This window comes from Lutra lutra, chromosome 7 (genome assembly GCF_902655055.1).
Source record: "Lutra lutra chromosome 7, mLutLut1.2, whole genome shotgun sequence".
NCBI classification, from domain to species: Eukaryota; Metazoa; Chordata; class Mammalia; order Carnivora; family Mustelidae; genus Lutra; species Lutra lutra.
The window spans coordinates 63,690,254-63,709,523 of record NC_062284.1 but is presented as its reverse complement, the minus strand read 5'-3'; the positions used below and the strand labels follow the sequence as shown (position 1 = coordinate 63,709,523).

Sequence of the window (19,270 nt, the reverse complement as noted above, 5' to 3'; positions counted from 1 at the left end):
ACGGTTTTTCCTCCCGCGGCTAACGGAACTGCTTAGGCAGGTGGGAGGGGGAGCGCGCCCTCGCCCCGGAGGCGGGGCTTAGGAACGCGTCGTTCACCCTGGCGGCTAGGGTTTAGTAACTCAGGCGCGCCAGGTGGGTGGAGCCAAGTGGGACGGGGTGGGACTAACGCCTTGGCGCGCAGGAGAAGGTAGTGTGCAGAGAGCGCTGCCCGAGGCCGTGGTGAGATGAATCCTTCCATCTTTCCAGGGATCCCAGTGGCCCTTTAAGGTCCTCTTTCCAGCTCTCTGCCTAGAGAGCATTGCAGTCGCCTGTGGATCTGTCATACGACTTCAAACGATGTCGACGGTGGTTCTGCCAAGAAGTCTGATCATTCAGACAAATGGGTTCCTACCTGCATGCCTGGGTCTAAAGACCGACAGCCTCACCGGGTGAAAATGTGTCAATCCAAGCGTCCAGCCCTAGTGGAATATCAGAATACCAAGCGTAGTGGCTGGAAGAGTATCATCTGTTTACTAAAACTCCGGGCCATTCACATTATTCAATCAAGAAATATTTATTGAAAAAACAGTATGAGGACCATACTAGATGCGGGGGATACAACAAGGCAGACACGGACCCTGCCTTCCCAGAGTTCACAGTCTATTGAAGGAGAGAGACATGTAAACAATTTAAATACAATGTGCTAGAATGACCACAAGAATTTTGACAGGCGTACAACTGGGGTTCTGGGAGGGCTTTCATGAGATGACATGAGGATTTGATGTTACAAAGGAAGGGTGTCGGATGGAAACAAATGGAAAAATCCAAAAATGAGATTGCATTGACCCGTTAGGGATATAGTTCTGTGCACCAGGAATACAGGAGTTGAGGGGAATATAGTGGAGAGAGATGAGACGAAGGTAAGCAGAGAACCCTTGTGAATCTGGTTGTTTGTTTCAAGGTGTGGAGCAGGTGGGTTGTCTCCTGAAAGCTTTATGTACTGCAGATCCAGAGTTCATTTGCACCCGGTATCTTCCTAATACAAGAATGCTCTGAATGAGACATTGATTGACAGCCCGTGGTGTAACAGCGTGCAAAACTGGTATTAGTCCACAAAATAATAGATTACTGAAAAACTAATTGGAAATCAACAGTTACTGATTATCCAGTCTGTATCATGGAAAGCAATAGAATACAGACTAAACAATTACCCAATTGATTACCAAAATAATTTTTAAATTAGATAAAAATTGGAAATATTTCTGGAAAAAAAAATGTTGCCAGTAGTAGTAACTTCCCAGTGTTCTCTCCTAAAACTTAATTATGCAATTTATAAAATGCTTTTATATGCAATTTGATTTTCCCAACAACCCTATGAAATAAGTAGGTGATATTAGTCCCCCAACTCTTCAGCTGAAACCATTGAAATTTTTTGATGGTGGGGATAGGGGAGAAAAGAGGAAAAACAGATGCCTATACAAAAAAATAATCCACTAGTTAAGAAACACAATCAGGAGTCAAGCTCTCCTTCTGCTCATTACACCATATCCAACTGTCTCCTGTGGCAATGTTGTTATTGTTAGATGTTAAGTTTAGTAAGGCTGCTGGTAGCAAGTCTAAATGCCTTTGCAATTTATTTAACATTTTAACAGCATTTTTTCACAGAGGATAACTGTATTATGTTCTGATTTTCACCTTTATTTACATCTAATAGTCTCTACTAGACACTTTTCTGCAATATCTAAGTGGATTGTGAAGATCAAATGAGATTTATGGGAAACACTTAGCAGGGTGTTTTCATTGCTCCTTATCTGATGGTTGTTATTGTCATTAAGCTTCAGTAAAAATCTTGTCCAAGATTTTAGAATAAAATAAAGGTTTAAAAATATGAACTTAAAAAAAAAATCTGAAGTGTATTAAGATGCAAAGTGGTAGCCATAGGGAAAAAAATTAATGCAAAAACCTAGTGACATTCATCCTTTCTAAACTATACGTAACTATTGCTATATGAAAACATTAATGAAATACGATGTTTACTAAGCAATGTGATAGAAGTATCTTGGATATTCAACAGAATCCTTCAGAGAGACCCTTATTTCACAGTATATGGGCTATATTTACCATTTATCTGATATATAAGGCATATGTACTTCACAATCCACTCCTATATTAATTCTCTATGAGAAAAATTTTATTACTCCTACTACAACTCAGTAAGGAAGTAATACTCATAATAAATATTGAAATATCAGAACTGCCAAATGCTTTAATATTCCAATGACTTGATGGCAATGATCAAGTAAAACATAACATCGTCAAAACTAAGCTTTTTTCTCTCAAACCTGCTTCTCTCTTAATATTTTCCACCTTATAGAATGCAGTTTCTTTTTCATATTTCATGCTTTCTGTTTTAAGTGCAATAAACTAAACCTTGAAAATATGTCTTGAATCCAAACACTTATCACCCCAGCCATCTCCCTAGGTCAAGGACCATCATCTCTGACCTGAAATACTGTAAGTCTTCCTGTTCCATTCTTTTTTTTTTTTAAGATTTTATTTATTAGAGAGAGAGAGAGAGAGCATGAGCACAGGCAGACAGAGTGGTAGGCAGAGGCAGAGGGAGAAGTAAGCTTCCCGCTGAGCAAGGAGCCCGATGTGGGACTCGATCCCAGGACACTGGGATCATGACCTGAGCCAAAGGCAGCCGCTTAACCAACTGAGCCACCCAGGCATCCCTTCCTGTTCCATTCTTAAACCTCCTTCAGTCTAACACATACCCAAACTGATCATTTTAAACCTCTTTATAAATTTTCCATCACCCTTAAAATCTAAAATCTTTATTATGACACTGAAGCCCTTCATTAGCTCACTCTTGGCTACCTTACTATATTCCCTACCTCTTGCTATTTGGATTCCCAACATACCGTCCAACTAACTGTTCTTTGAAAAAATATATTCCTGTATCAAGGATTTTGTATTTATTGTTTCTCTGCTTCTAATTCTCTTCCCCTAGACCTGTGCTATTCAACAGCCCCTAGCCACAAGCCATGTGTGGGTACTGAGCACTTGAAATGTGGCAGTGTGACTATAGAAATCAATTTTTAATTTTATTTCATTTTAATTAGCTTAAACTTTAAGATTTTATTTATTTTATTTATTTAATTGACAGACAGAGATTACAAGTAGACAGAGAGGCAGGCAGAGAGAGAGAGGAAGGGAAGCGGGCTCCCTGCTGAGCAGAGAGTGTAATGCGGGGCTTGTTCCCAGAACCCCGGGATCATGACCCGAGCCGTGGGCAGAGGCCCTAACTCACTGAGCCACCCAGGCGCCCCTAATCAGCTTAAACTTTAAAATTAATACCTGCATAATTAAGAGAGCTTCCATTTGGGATAATGAAACAGTTCTAGAACTAGTTAATGGCAAGGGTTACATAATATTGTCAATGTACTTAATGCCATTGAATTGTATATTTTACATGTAAATGTACAATAATAAATTTTACTTTATGTGTATTTTACAACAATAAAAAGAATTGCTTGTTGGTATTTCCCCAAAGAAGTTGAACTTATGTCCACACAAATACCTACACATGAATGTCTATAGCAACTTTATTCATAACTGCCAAAACTTGGATCACCCAAGATGTCCTTCAATAGGTGAATAGGTAAACTGTGATATATCCATACAATGGAATAGTAATCAGCTAAAAGGAAATCTTAATGCATCTATGCATATGCATATGCTTAAATATGCATATACTTAAAATATGCATATGCATAAATGCATATTTAAGAAATCTTAAATGCATTTTACTCAGTGGAAAAAGCCAATCTGAAAAGGCTATATGCTGGGGCGCCTGGGTGGCTCAGTGGGTTAAGCCGCTGCCTTCGGCTCGGGTCATGATCCCAGGTCCTGGGTTCGAGCCCCACATCGGGCTTTCTGCTCAGCAGGGAGCCTGCTTCCTCCTCTCTCTCTGCTTGCCTCTCTGCCTACTTGTGATTTCTCTCTGTCAAATAAATAAATAAATAAATCTTTAAAAAAAAAAAAGGCTATATGCTATATGATTATAATCATGAGATATTCTGAAAAAGATAAAACTACAGAGACAGTAAAAAGGTCAGTAGCTGCCAGGGTAGGGGTAAGGAAGGAGTAAGTGGAACACATGGGATTTTTAGGACAGTTAAACTATTCTGCATACTATAATGGTAGATACACATCATTATACATTTGTCCAAACCCACATAGAATTTACAATACCAAATATGAATCTTAATGTGAACTGACTTTGGTTGATAATGTGTACAGTCGTTGGTTTATCAATCTTAACAAATAATTTTACACTGCTGCAGGAAGCTGTGTGTGCGTGCACATATACACACGCGTATGCAGGAATGGGGTATGTGGGGATTCTCTACTTTCTACTTAATTTAGCTGTGAACCTGAAACTTCCCTAAAAAGTAAAGTCTATTGAAAAAATTTAATACTTGTTTCAGTTATTGGAAAACTTTTAAGTATGCATGGAACATGAGTATTGTGAACATACTCAAACATAAATTTTTTTTAAAGATTTTATTTATTTATTTGATAGAAATTACAAGTAGTCAGAGAGGCAGGCAGAGAGAGAGAGAGAGAGAGGAGGAAGAAGGCTCCCCACTGAGCAGAGAGCCTGATGCGGGGCTCGATCCCAGGATCCTGAGATCATGACCTGAGCTGAAGGCAGAGGCTTTAACCCAATGAGCCACCCAGGCGCCCCTCAAACATAAATTTTAATAATGCTAAATACCAATCAAATATTTCCAATGACAATTTAGTGTCCAAACTGAGATGTACTGTAAATGTAAAATATACATTAGATTTCAGATTAGTTCAAAAGAAAATATAAATGTCTCATTAGTAGTATTCTATGTTGATTACCTATTAAAATGGTAATATTTTGGATATATTGGTTAAATATAAAAATTTCACCAGTTTTTTAAAATCTGGTTACTAGGAAGAGGGAGGGGAAGTGAGGAAGAGGAAGAGGAAGGGAGAGAGAGGGAGGAAAGAGCCAGGGAGGGAAAATAAATAAAAATAAAATAAAAATAAAATGTGGTTACTGGAAAATTTAAAATTACATAGGCAGCTTGTATTATATTTCTATTGGATAGTGTTGCACAGGATATTCACATGCTTGTTCTCTTACCACCTCTTCAGAAAGGCCCTCCCTGATGATCCTATCTAAAATAGCAGCCCTCTAGGGACACTTGGGTGGCTCAGTCAGTTAAATGTCCTGTTCTTTTTTTTTTTTTTTTAAGATTTTATTTATTTATTTGACAGAGAGATCACAAGCAGGCAGAGAGGCAGGCAGAGAGAGAGGAGGAAGCAGGCTCCCTGCTGAGCAGAGAGCCCGATGCGGGGCTCGATCCCAGGACTCTGAGATCATGACCTGAGCCGAAGGCAGCGGCTTAACCCACTGAGCCACCCAGGCACCCCAAATGTCCTGTTCTTGATTTCAGCTCAGGTAATGATCTCACAGTTGTGGGATTAAGCCCTGCATCAGGCTCTGCACTCAGCAAGGAGTCTGCTGGAGATTATCTCCCTCTGCTCTTCCCCCTGCTTGCATTCTCTCTCCCACTCTCTAAAATAAGTAAAATCTTTTAAAATAGCACTCCTCCATCACTATTCCTTTATTCTGATTTATTTTTCTTTTGAATTTATCAATATGAGTATAGAAAATAATGATCTCTCCCTCTGGCATATAAGTTCCATGAAGGCAGAGACTTTATCACTATTGTAACCCTAGTACTCAAAACGATTCTCCATACATATTAGGTAAGCAATAACTAATTGAAAGAATGACCATTGTTCTTTCATAATGGAATCTTTAGGCTTATGTGTTAGGGGATGGGGTGGACATCTTGAGCACTCACCAAATATTGAATGAACCCCAAATCCACATTTCTGGATATCTCAACATTTCAACCCTAAAGTTCAAATACCTAAAGTACATTTGTATGTCTTCACAGTCATTCTACTACCATTGCAATTTGCAATTAAACCCAACCAATGAATTTTTCATTTCAATTATTATACTTTGCAGGTCTAGAATTTCCATTAGGTTTTTTATAATTTTCATTTCTGTGCTGAGATCCTCTATTTGTTCACTCATTTAAAACATTTTCATCTGGGGCACCTGGTTGGCTCAGTGGGTTAAAGCCTCTGCCTTCAGCTCAGGTCATGATCCCAGGGTGTTGGGATCGAGCCCCGCATTGGGCTCTCTGCTCAGCCAGAAGCCTGCTTCCTCCTCTCTCTCTGCCTGCTTGTGATTTCTGTCTGTCAAATAAATAAAATCTTTAAAAACAATATAACAATAACCATCTAATTTTTTTAGCTATGGATCACATTTCAAATCTTTGTCTAGTAATTTTTTATTGAATATTGGACATTGTGTATATGTTATACAGGTTCTGGATTCTGTTATCTTCTGAAAAGTGATGATTCTTGTTTTAGGAGGTTCTTCAGTTACTGAGTGATCACTTAAACAACTACAGGCTCGGTTTTACACTTTGTTATTAGTTTGTATCTATGAGAAGCCCAAGGACTTTCATTAAGTTCTAACTTGGCAGGCAGGACTCAATCTCCATATAACGTTGTCAGTCAATCCCCCTTATAACCTTGTCAGAGCTTGTTAGGGCAGGTCTATGGAGGTCTAACACTATGGCATGGTCTTTACTCCCAAGGTACAACCTTTCTAATGTTTCAGCTTGATGCCACAACTGTTAGAGATCTCTACCTTGGCAGGCCCGGAAACTTGGCACCCCTGACTACTGCTTTTAGGCCAACACTTCTTGACCTCTAGTATCTACATTCCATTCTCAACTCTGTGGCAACTGCTATCTGGTAAGCATTAGGTGGTCTTGCTCTAATTATGTACAGCTCAGCCCTCAGCCATGGATTTGTGGGCATCCCCAAGGATTTCTCAGGTTACCTCTCTGTATAGTTTCCTCTTGATGCTCACCCCATTGATTCCAACCATTTAGCTCCCTCTTGATGCCCACACCATTGATTCTAACTGCTTCAGCTGCTCTCCACCATGATCTCTGTCTTCTCAGCTCAGCCTCTTTACACCACAAGAAGCTGGGTGATTGTGGGGGTCAATTGCTTAATTTCCCTTATTTTCTAAAGTTTTAGTTTTGTGCTACCCCAAAACAGTCGCTTCATATATACTGTCCAGTTTCATAGTTGCTACTAATTCAGGAGAGCTAGTCAAATTACTCAGTCATAGCCAGAAACAAAAGTCTCCCTTCCCTCAGATTGTCTGGGAGTATTATTAAGGAAAGAGGAGCAGCTGCTCACAAGTGACCAACTAAGAAAATATGACCTGCTAGAAGTCATGGTTAGAGGTTTGAGGGGAAAGCTGGGTCTACATGAGAGAAAATAGCAAGTAGAGGCAGAAATGGGAGTTGATGAAACAAAGTGAGCAGCATTTAATTGTGTCAACTGTCCACAGATCCAAGGGATTCCTGTCCTTAATGCAGTTTGCTCACATGGACCATTAAATTTCCCCCTTTCTTTGGGATAGTTGTTTAATTTTCATTTGGAACCCTTAGTGAGGAGAGTCTTAAAAGGAATTGGGTATAGCCCAATTAAAAGTGAATATTGATGTGAAGACTCAATAACCTAGATGTTGGGAATATGTTAATGTCACACAGTTTGATTATCTTACTGAAACTATAGGGTCAGACATGTATGTAAAGGAACAGAAGTTTCCAAGGCTAGCCATTATGGGAAGTAACTATTCCCCTCATAACTATGCAGTTTTTGTTTTATTTTGTTTTCTTGCAGATTCTCTTTCCTCATTCTAGCAAATTTTGTTACAGGCATATACAGGACAAGTAAAAAAGGCATACAATCTTAAGACTTTTTGGGACGCCTGGGTGGCTCAGTTGGTTAAGCGGCTGCCTTCGGCTCAGGTCATGATCCCAGCGTCCTGGGATCGAGTCCCGCATCGGGCTCCTTGCTCAGCGGGGAGCCTGCTTCTCCCTCTGCCTCTGCCTACCACTCTGTCTGCCTGTGCTCATGCTCGCTCCCTCTCTCTCTTTCTAACAAATAAATAAATAAAATCTTTAAAAAAAAAAAAAGACTTTTTTAAGATAAAGTTACATATTTTAGAAATGATTTTGAGGGGCGCCTGGGTGGCTCAGTGGGTTAAGCCACTGCCTTCGGCTCAGGTCATGATCTCAGAGTCCTGGGATCGAGCCCCGCGTCGGGCTCTCTGCTCAGCAGGGAGTCTGCTTCCTCCTCTCTCTGCCTGCCTCTCTGCCTGCTTGTGATCTCTCTGTCAAATAAATAAATAAAATCTTAAAAAAAAAAAAATGATTTTGAAGTCGTAGTTACATTTCCCCGGAATCATCCCTCCAAGTATACTTTATTTTACATTTTCTCTTTATGGGTCAGTAGCAAGTGACCTGAACTTACAAGGTTCTCCCTCCTATACCCTTTCCATACCTCTTCAGCTGCATTTCTCTCTCCTTGCTCATGATACTCTAGCCTCACAATTATAATGTTTCAGTTAAGTGGAAACCTAATTATTTAGAAAATTAGAGATCTTGAAACCTTGGAACTTTGCTTTATTTTTAATAGTTCTTATCATTATTTAAAACTAGCTGGTTCATGTGTTTACTTATATATTGTCTGACAGCTCCAACTTCAAAGCTCCATCAGAACAGAAACCTGGTCTATCTTATCCATTACAGTATTATTATATAAGACAATACTGGGCACATAGGAAGCATTCAGCATTTGTTAAATATACTAGCACTACAATAAACAACCCCAATATAAATCTTTCTGCCATTCTCATTTAGCTTAGCCTAAAATGTATTCTAAATTTGCTCAAATTTTAGTGTTAAAGTGTAGCTATTTGCATCACATGAGTGTGATATGTGTATATGTATCAGAATCAGGAAAATAGTAAAACAAGTTTAATTTTAATTTATTAGAACCCAGTAAGTAATGATTTTAAAAGCAGAGTTTCCATCAAATTAACACTTAATTCCGGGCAAAAATACATGTAAAAAACCTAAATCTTAAGGCAGAAGTAAAATATTATAAAAACCGGCATGTCTATTACAGACTGTAGAATGTCAGAATTTTAAGAGATTCACATAGTATTTTATAGCACTAAAATGTTAATACAGTCAGAAATATTATCAATTGGTCCAAGATTTCTCAGTTTATAAAATGTATAGATTAATTAAAGAAATGTTGTTGTATAACTAATAGCTACCATATAATTAAGTGATTGTTTTTATGACAAACGAAGGCAGGAAATTTCATGGTTTTCATTTGTAAAGATTTTACAGTATTAAATATAAAGTATTACTAGAAGTATGTTTTAGATTCATCTTCCCACCCTAATGCCCAAATGGTGTACATCAATTCCCTTTAACTCCATTTTTAAAAATTTTGTGAATTAGCATACCTATATTCATTATAGGCCTGAGTATACTCAGCAAAGGCATGAATTGCTTACTTTGATTTGGTAGAAATAATAATTTTAGTAAATCACTGTATCTTTTCCTGGTTAGTAAATAATTTCAAACTGAAGTCCAAGAATTTTTGCACCTCTAATAAGTGAACACCTTTTTTACCTCTTTAAATCTGAATTTTTGACTAGAACCTGAGCACAAAATGGGGGGGGGGGGTGGATTTCATGTTTATGTGCAATTAACAGTAGTCTTTCTGAAAAAGCAGAGTTAACAACCTTAAATTTCTCCTTATGATCAAAACCTTTTATTTTGTGGTGGGGGATAAAATTTAAAAGATTTAAATCCAAAAGCATGGATTAACTATAACTAGCTTATGCATTTTATGGAATAGTGTCAAAAAAGACAAATGGATTTAAAATAATTTTGTAAGTCTAGCAAATATGAGGTTTATGGGTTCTTAACAACATATTAATTACAAATATTCTTCATCTTTATTACAAACTTTTAAGCTACTTTAATAAAATGGCTGTAGACCTCACTGTACTTCTACCTATCTGTGCATTAATAAAAACCTGTTAAAACTCCTTATTTAGTACTTCTGAAAAATTCTAGTCAAATAAGATCACTATAACTACCAGAGAAGCTTTGAAATACTGATTGCAGATTCATTTCAAAGTTGATTTATCTTCTTTCAGAATCTGGCATTTAAGTCATGAATATTTTCACCAACTTGGACTCTGAAAATATAAAAATTTTAGCCAATGACAGTTAAACAGTACTAGTATGATGTGGAAAAAAATAAAAATTGAAAGTATACTGTCAATCATGCATTTCACAATTTCATGAATTAAGTAAGGTATAACTCATAAATATTATGTCTTTGCAGGTTACCTCAACTTCCATCAAGCACCAGCTGAAAGCTAATCTGCCGAAACACATCAGCACTCTATAAAATAAAAGAAGTAGGGGAGGGAAATGATTTTGCACACATGCTGCCCAGTGTTTGGCTTTCAGGTTCCAACCCCTCTTTTATGTAACTATTCTGGGTATAATTCCATGAAGAGCATGAGATGAGGGGTAGATAGAACAGTTGTTGGGCTAGCAAGAATATATTAGTGAATAAAAAGTTTTTCTTCTGAGTAACTGTTCTCACTGGGGTTATGCTATGTGCAACATATAAACTGTACAAACAATTTTTCCTATCTGTTCATTTGTGGAAAGAATTGGGCTCAATAAAATGTAAAATATACATTAGTTCATTTTAAACGCAAAGATTACAGTTTTGCTTATTTTGTTTTTGGCTCAATTGTAATATAACCAAAAAAATCTCTGCTTTAATAATATAATATGAAAAAGTTCACCTATGTACATGGGTACATTTCTTCATTTAAAGTTTTTCCTTAAATCTATCTCATGTATCTTTACAACCGATCTTTACAACAAAAGTCAAAAACAACAAAGTAGAAATGATTCCATTTTACAGCACTTTAGGTTTTCTGAAGTTTTCTTTTAGGGCTTAAAGAACATCATTGAAACGTTGCTTTCCATAGTCTGCAGGATCCATCTGAAGTTCTCGTTCTTCATCATCTGTAAGGAAAACAGTTATGTATCAAGAACATTATTTTAAAAATCATTTGCATAAAACCAATTAAACAATGCCTCAGTTTTTTTTTCTCGGCCTTAGGGTAGATTTCTGCTTGTTATTTTATGCCTTCTAAAATAGCATCCTGTTTCTTAGTAGTTTAGTTTAACAGTGAAAAGTCTGTCTTCCAGTATATTGGAAGATTACTTAATTTTAATAAATCTTTTGATGGTAGTCAGATATGTAAGTAGATAGAAAGAAGTAGAGCTAGATATAGTTAGCAAAACTTTAGGAACCCACGAGTATATTATTTCCACTAGATGAAGTAGTCCTTTAAATTAAAGTTTTGGTAGAAACCATTCTGTATACATTTTCATGCCTTTAAAAAACAGCTTTTTTTTCTAATTACAAAATGAATCCATACTCATCACATAAAAATTAGAAAATAAAAGATAGGAAAATAAAAATCACTCAGAATCCCAGTATTTAACATTATAGTGAACTTCTCTGCTCCTCTGCAAAGAGCTTACCAGCAATTTCTTAAGTGAAATATACTAAACCAAAACTTAACTTTTTCTTTACCAAAAAGAAAAAAATTATTACATAATATTGTTAATAAGATCCTCAAGGTCACTATGAGTAACTATATTAAACAACTCCTTATAATACTTTGGAGTTTTTTTTTTTTTAAGATTTTTTATTTATTTATTTGACAGAGAGAGATCACAAGTAGACAGAGAGGCAGGCAGAGAGAGGGAGGGAAGCAGGCTCCCTGCTGAGCAGAGAGCCCGATGTGGGACTCGATCCCAGGGCCCTGAGATCATGACCCGAGCCGAAGGCAGCAGCTTAAACCACTGAGCCACCCAGGCGCCCCTGGAGTTTTACTTATTTAAGCCATTGACAGGTTTTTCTGGGTTGTTCTTGGTTATCACCTGTCACTTCACATTACTGTTAGCTTATCTGCCAGTAGCAATCCCTTTCTAATTTTGTTGTAAACTACAGGTTTTGAAATAAGACTGCTCAGAACACAAAAATTATGTTAGAACAAGAATGAAAAGTAATTTAACCAAAGCAAAAGGCTTCTTTCTTAGTATAAGGCTTTAATGACATATTTAATGACATGTTTTGGTTCCTCCACAGCCTTAAAACATGATTTTTCATACTTTCTGGTCCACAGTTACAACTACCCAACAGGTGGCTCAGTTGGTTGAGCAACTGCCTTTGGCTCAGATCATGATCCTGGAGTCCCAGGATCAAGTCCCTCAACAGGCTCCCTGCTTGGGAAGGAGTCTGCTTCTCCCTCCAACTTTCCCCCTCTTGTGCTCTCCTCTCTCTTTCTCTCCCTCTCAAATAAATAAATAAATAAATAAATAAATAAATTAAATTAAAAAACTACTACCCAACAGCTTAGTTTTTGATAGACTGAGGTGATACTATCATAATTGCTTGGAAATATAATTTCATATGATTTAAAGAGTTATAGGTTAGAATTCAAATTCACGTGTATACTATAACTTTCTGAAATCTGTTCTTTTAAATTTGATAAGTTTTCTACTCTCAGCTTCTCTAGCATATCCTATAGTAAAATTTTGTCCAAGAAAGATGCCATATGGTGTATGTAGTATGTATGAACTTCACATAATGATGTGTTATTTCTTCTTTATGTTTATTCATAAAAAATGCCAAATAAACGAACCTTCTTTTTTCCTTCCAATAACTTTCCTGTTAAACTTACAGAAATTCTCATATAGAATTGTAGGCAACCATTTTGCATCATAAGCTAAGAAAATGATCTCACATCTCCAATAGGTAATCCACTAGTATGATAAGCTCAAATCTGTTACAAGTAAAGGCTGAAATTGTATCCATAATCATATCTGTATTTTGAAAATATGCTAACCAATCTCTTATCATAGAACTCTTTATATTTTAAAAATTATCTTTTTTTTTAAGATTTTATTTATTTATATGACAGAGAGCATAAGCACCGGGAGCCACAGGCAGAGGGAAAAGGAGAAGCAGCCTCTCCCCTGCCCTTTGCCTCCGGCGAGCAAGGAGCCAGATGTGGAACTGGATCCCAGTACCCTGGGACCATGACCTGAGCCCAAGGCAGGCGCTTAAACGGCTGAGCCACCCTGGTGCCCCAAAATTATCTTTGGTTTTAAAAGGAAAATAGGTTGGGGCACCTGGGTGGCTCAGTGGATTAAAGCCTCTGCCTTTGGCTCAGGTTATGATCCCAGAGTCCTGGGATCAAGCCCCACATCGGGCTTTCTGCTCACAGGGAGCCTGCTTGCTCCTCTCTCTGCCTGTTTCTCTGCCTACTTGTGATGTCTGTCAAATAAATAAATAAAATCTTAAAAAAAAAAAAAAGGAAAATAGGGGCACATGGCTCAGTTGGTTAAGCATCTGCCTTCAGCTCAGGTCATGATCGCAGGGTCCTAGATCTAGTCCCGAGTCCAGTGCCCTGCTCTGCGGGGAGCCTGCTTCTCTCTCTGTCTGCCACTCCCCGTGCTTGTATGAGACCTCTCTCTGACAAATAAATAAAATCTTTTGAAAAAATAAATAAATAAAATAAAATAAAAGGAAAATAGTCACTGGCACCTCTCCAGAAAGCTCTCCTTAGGATCCATGTTATAGGACATCACCTTATGGCTATAAATACATCTTTCAGGGCTTCAGTAATTAAACGAAGACTTAATCACTGGGGAGCAGTGGGGAAAGCAGCTATACAAAAGAGAATTCCTAGAAACTTAACAGGAAAGTTACTAAAAGGAAAAAGGAGATATGTTGGAGGATGTTCAAGTGGCTGATTATAAAGAGAAAATAAGAGCAAAACTCTAGGAATAGAAAAACTGAATTCTCGTCCTGACCCAGGCACTTATGAACAAACCTGAGCTAGTTTCCAAACCTCTTTAGACCTTTAATTACCTTCTCAGTAGAGTACAGACAGCAACTGTTTTTCCTATCTCAAAATAAAATACTGCATATGAAGGCAGTCTTTACTTCCAAAGTCTTCTATAAATATAAAGAGTTTGTTGATTCTATTAAGTTATGCTTTAAATCAAATTTTAATATGGTGCCTTCACATTGTTTTTTAAAATTCCACAGGACTTTTAGAATATTGCATTTCTCTTACATTGAACTATTATTTATGTTAACTAGAGTACATTTTCAGTGTAGCTATTCTAACCAAAATTCAAATTTCTATTGACAAACTTTTTGCATGTATTTGTAAAGTCTGATAAAATTACCTTACCAAATCTGATACAGAACAAAGAACCACTAAATATAATTATATTTTATTTCATTTTACAAAGCAGCAAAATCTGTAAATACTTCATTAACATAAATACTTCATTAACAACAAAATGACTATTAAAGGAAACAAAAACATTCATAATTTATTAAATAATTCCTAAATTCCCTCTGAAGTCAAGAATGACCACCTCCATAAAGCAAGCTATACCAAGCAAGAACATCTTGGGGTAATAAGGCAGTGAGACTCCACTAAAATGTACAAATTAATCCACAGGCCAAAGTGCAGTTATCCTCTAAAGCAGGCAATCCAAAGAAAAATATTCTGTTTGCTTTTACTTCTTAAAAATTATTATTCAACAAACACATAGTGCTTGCAGTGCAGAAGATTTGTTCTAAGTACTGAACAAATATGTGAATCACATAATCCGCACAACAGGTAAGTATATCCCTATTCTACAGATAAGGATATTGAGGTATAGAGGTTAGGTAATTCACAAGGTCATAGAATTCATAAGTGGTGGAGCTAGGATCAAATCCAGGCAATTTGGCTCCAGAATCCAAGCACTTAAGCATTATGTTAAGCTTCCTTCCATAAATATACCCTGTTATATGCAGGTCATATTCTACTAAGCAAACTTGGAATTTCTATGGGATTAAAGATAAGAGTAAAGAGAATTTGCAAACATCTGTCCCCTTATTACAATAAAGAATGAATTAAAAGACATATCCATCAGATGTATACAGTTTCCAGAGTTAATCTATTCACTGGGTCACTTAAAAGAAGGCAGGAAAAAGAATGTCTTACACTAAAGCAAATAAAGTAATATTTCTTTAAGAATGCTTCACGAAAACAGGAATTAAAAAATCAAAATAAACCAGGATTATAAACACAGGAAAAACAGGCTTCATTTAATTCTACAAGGAAACACTCTATAGGTAGTACTGTCCCAAATGATCAATACATATGAACAAGCATCAGAGATAAAACTGGAATCCTCTAGCTCTCTAATGGCAGAGATCATGCCAAAATCTCCATTTCATAATCTAGAATTTGGGGCACCAAAGCTAGAATGTCCTTAGCTGAATCCAGAACCTCAGTACTACAATTGGAATCTCTAATCTTAAGGACCCAAAAGATTGAGAAAAAAAAAAATACTTCTAATATTAGAAAAAGCAGAAAAGAGCTCCTAATGCTAGAACTTTAGTAGTATTTCTGAAGTGCATGTTTCAGTTTTTTTAATTGAAGTACAGTTGATACAATGGTCCATTAGTTTCAGGTGTACAGCACAGTGATTCCACAAGTTTACACATTATTCTAGGTTCACCACAAAGTGTAGGAACCATCTGTTACCATCATGTTTCAATTTCTGATACCTCTCTAGCTGCAGAGTCTCAATGGTGGTAGTGAAGTTTCCACTTTCTCTCCTGGATTTGGAGGAAGGTGTGTTTCGAATCTGAAACACATTTTCCCACTATACCTGTTGTTCAATACAGTGCTTCCACTGTGAATGTGACCACAGAATTTTTGAACTGAGAAGGACCATCTATTATAGCTCAACACTCACATTACAGATGAAGAACTGTGGCCCACACAGTTTAAGTGACTTGAAAAGCAATACACAGCTGGTCTCCTAACTCAGAATAATGCCTATTTCTTAGAAAAGAAATTCCTTCTATTCTACTGCCTGCTTTGGCTACAAGTGCAAACTGGCCTGGAAATCCAACCACTATTTCTACATTAAAACTATATAGAAATGCTTTTAATTCTAAATATTCTAACTTAACAATAAACATTAAGAATCCAAATTGCTGATAAACAAGGGAACACCTATAATTGCCCCTTCCGACTTTTTGGACAGTTTTTACATCTAAAAAATCCCTGAAAGCATGTTTAAAATTATTTGGGTCTACAATATTCTTTTTTAGTCAGTTCACTCAAACTTATCCCTCTTCATTTGCTGCAGCTGATGTTCTTGAATCCTTGTTCCTTATGATAAAGGTATCCCATCCTTCTGCTGCTGTCATCTAGTGAACGCCAAAATAGGATTAAAAAAAGCTAAGTTGGGGCACCTGGGTGGCTCAGTGGGTTAAAGCCCCTGCCTTCGGCTCAGGTCATGATCCCAGGGTCCTGAGATCGAGCCCCACATTGGGCTCCCTGCTCAGCAGGGAGCCCGCTTCCTTCTCTCTCTCTCTGCCTGCCTCTCTGCTTGCTTGTGATCTCTGTCTGTCAAATAAATAAATAAAATCTTTAAAAAAAAAAAAAGTTAAGTGGTAACTCCCAGGTCAAGTAAGCTTCACCTGCAAATGAGGAAACCCCAAAATTTAACAATCCCCTCCCTACTTCATTGAGAGTATCATCTTAGGTTATTTCCTCATATTCCTTGGACCTGGTACATTTATTTCCTTGTGAAAGGAAAAGCAGCAGAGCAGCATTAGGGTACTGGAGACCTAACGTGGCAATGAGAACTAGGGGTGAGAGAAGGAGAAGGGTACAGGAGAGAGAGAGAGACAGAGAGAGAAAGGGAGAGAGAAAGAGGACACTGAAGATAAATGTACTTACTATGGATAAAAGCCATACAAAATAGCTGAAATTTTGTGACAAAAGTCATTAACTTTAAGATACCCTAAAACATAAGAAATGCTTTTCAATTACAGTTGAAATTATTTGCTCTAATAAAGACCTCAAAATTATCCAGTGACATGATAGCAGCTCTTATGAATGAAAACTAGACAAAGTATAAACTAAATTTTTAAGACCAGAAGTTAAAAGATTATTCTAGTCACAGTTATAAGAATAAAAAGTCAATGAGAAAGCATAAAATTATCAGTTAACATTTACCCAGGGCCCTATGTATGCTAAGTACTTGGGGAGGGGTGGATGGGTGAATGTGAAGGCAGAAAAGGATACAAACAAAATATAAGGCAAAAGAATGAAAATCCCTGCCCTCCAAGAGCTTACAATCTAACTGGTGATATAATGTACATGCATGAAAACAATGTTATAAATAACTGCAAAAAATATAATCCAGGCAAATCACAAAGCAATAAGAAAAAAATGGTAAAATTTATGAAAAATGGATGAGATTATAGAAAAGGTGGTGAAATTTATTCAATAGCTCCAAATACTGTTTGAGTTCTCATTAATACATCCTTAAATAACTCCTAGAATGATTATTATCTCTTTCTATTTACAACAACCATTCTTCCAAAAGTAGAATGTACTATCAAACAATGCCTGTGTGGAAGACTGAGTCTCTAATTTCCCTTTCTCTATTAACTACGTAGTATTCTAGGATAACTAATATTTTGAGTTTTTATAAAAACAACCCTTGTCATGAACCTAAATAACATCTGATTACTTTAAAAAGAGTAAAGGAAGAAAAAAAAGAGTTAAGGAAGAAATCAAAACAGTTTACATTGGAAAATATTTCATGCATCACATCATAAAATCAAATATGTCAGACATTATGTTCATGATCAACTTTTACAGAAAAGAGAAAAAGTTCCACAAATACTACTAAATGATATTAGCAGTCAAAAACAAGCCTAAAAACTTGGAATAATACAACATACTCTGATACGCATGCATGGGTAGGGCTGCATGCACACAGGTAAATTCTGAACTTTTAATAACTTAAAAGCTCAGAAGTTACACAGTTAAGGAAAATACGTTGAATCTGTGTATTAAACATAAAACAGACAAATCTTTACAAACCATTAAATATAAATTTTCAGCTGCTCAGAAAAAATTTCAGAAACAGCCTTCCTATACTGAATCAGTAGTGAAATCATCTTCATTGTGGAGGAGACCATTACTTTTGGGGCTTCCCTTATAACAAAAAGGTTGTCTGGTCAATATTTGTACCTGGAATAATGAAATGTTTTCAGATGAGAAGTTGGAAAAGAATTATTTACTGGGAGTATTTGCCTCAGATTAACTCTAGAGCTATTTCAAGCAATTTAAATCTAAAATTTCTGAATACTCTTGAGTTTCAAATTATATCAATAATATATGCAAGATAACTAAAATGAAAATACTTAAATAAAATAATTAATATATTTATAAATATGACTATCATAAAATTGTTTTCAAAATAAAACTGAAAAACCACAGAGGATCTCTTTGTATTAGGATTGTAATGCCACTAGTAAGTTGTAAAAATTCTACACAAATTCAACCAAAAAATTTAGAGGTGGTTTTCACGGTCACAGCATGGAGGCCAGGCCCACGCTCACCTTGGACGTCTTCCTCTCCACCATCACCATCTTCTTCCTCATTGTAAGCCAGCTCAGCCTGCTTGTCTGCCTCGTACTCACCTACGTTACCATCATCCCCATTATAATCCGCCAGTTTAGAGCCATGCTGCGGATCAACAGGGGATTCATTCTCATCAAAGAATCGGCCTGTGAAGTAGGTAGAGGATTAATTCCAGAGTAAAGAGAGAAGAAAAGAAGGGACCTACACTGGAGGCAGACCAGAAAGTAGACAAGTGAAACCTGGCAACTTTGAGGGTACGGGTTATAAAAAAGATACATTTTGTGAAGGTTATCCAAGACAAAAAAGAAATAAGAATGAAGATTGAAAACTTTTTTAAAAAATAATTTCTCTTTCGTGTTAATTTTAGTACTTGCTACTTAAGGTTTGAATATTTTCAGGACTGTTTTCCTAATAACCGACAACTTCTCCAATGTAAGTATTTGTCTAATTCTTCTTGAGAAGAATAATAATTTTATTACTAGATACAATACATATTTGGAATCTCTAGTCATTTATTGCTTATAAAATACCACTTTCTATAAATAATTTTGATAACTTTTTTTGTAAAAACAAACAAGTACTATGCAGATTAGTTTCTTTTTGGATGCTAAGACTAACACAACTGAGGGCTATCTCAGGTTTCTTCAGTGACAATGACTCACTATAGTCTTGGATTTCCAAGGAGAGATGGCAGAAAGAATAAACCATCAGAATTCCTAGTG

At 36.6% G+C, this 19,270-nt stretch overlaps 1 protein-coding gene and 1 long non-coding RNA gene across 4 annotated transcripts in view; both read right to left on the bottom strand.

Moving 5' to 3' along the window:
* Positions 1-6,371: 6,371 nt before the first annotated feature.
* LOC125103842 (uncharacterized) lies at positions 6,372-8,143 on the bottom strand. The gene is made up of 2 exons (XR_007128509.1): positions 8,104-8,143; positions 6,372-7,879 (listed from the first exon to the last, which is right to left on the bottom strand). It is a non-coding gene; the product is annotated as an uncharacterized LOC125103842 (long non-coding RNA).
* Positions 8,144-8,820: 677 nt separating this feature from the next.
* GOLM2 (golgi membrane protein 2) overlaps positions 8,821-19,270 on the bottom strand; it is a 112,406-nt gene continuing 101,956 nt past the window's right edge. The window contains exons 9-10 of one of the 3 annotated variants that reach the window (XM_047735757.1): positions 18,527-18,694; positions 8,821-11,037 (exon numbers count right to left, since the gene is read on the bottom strand). In XM_047735757.1, coding sequence (XP_047591713.1) covers positions 10,967-11,037; positions 18,527-18,694 — 239 coding nt within the window. In that variant the 3' untranslated portion in view covers positions 8,821-10,966. Of the gene's footprint in view, positions 11,038-18,022; positions 18,156-18,526; positions 18,695-19,270 lie in introns of those variants that run through there. The other 2 variants (XM_047735758.1, XM_047735759.1) reach the window with 2 other exon arrangements.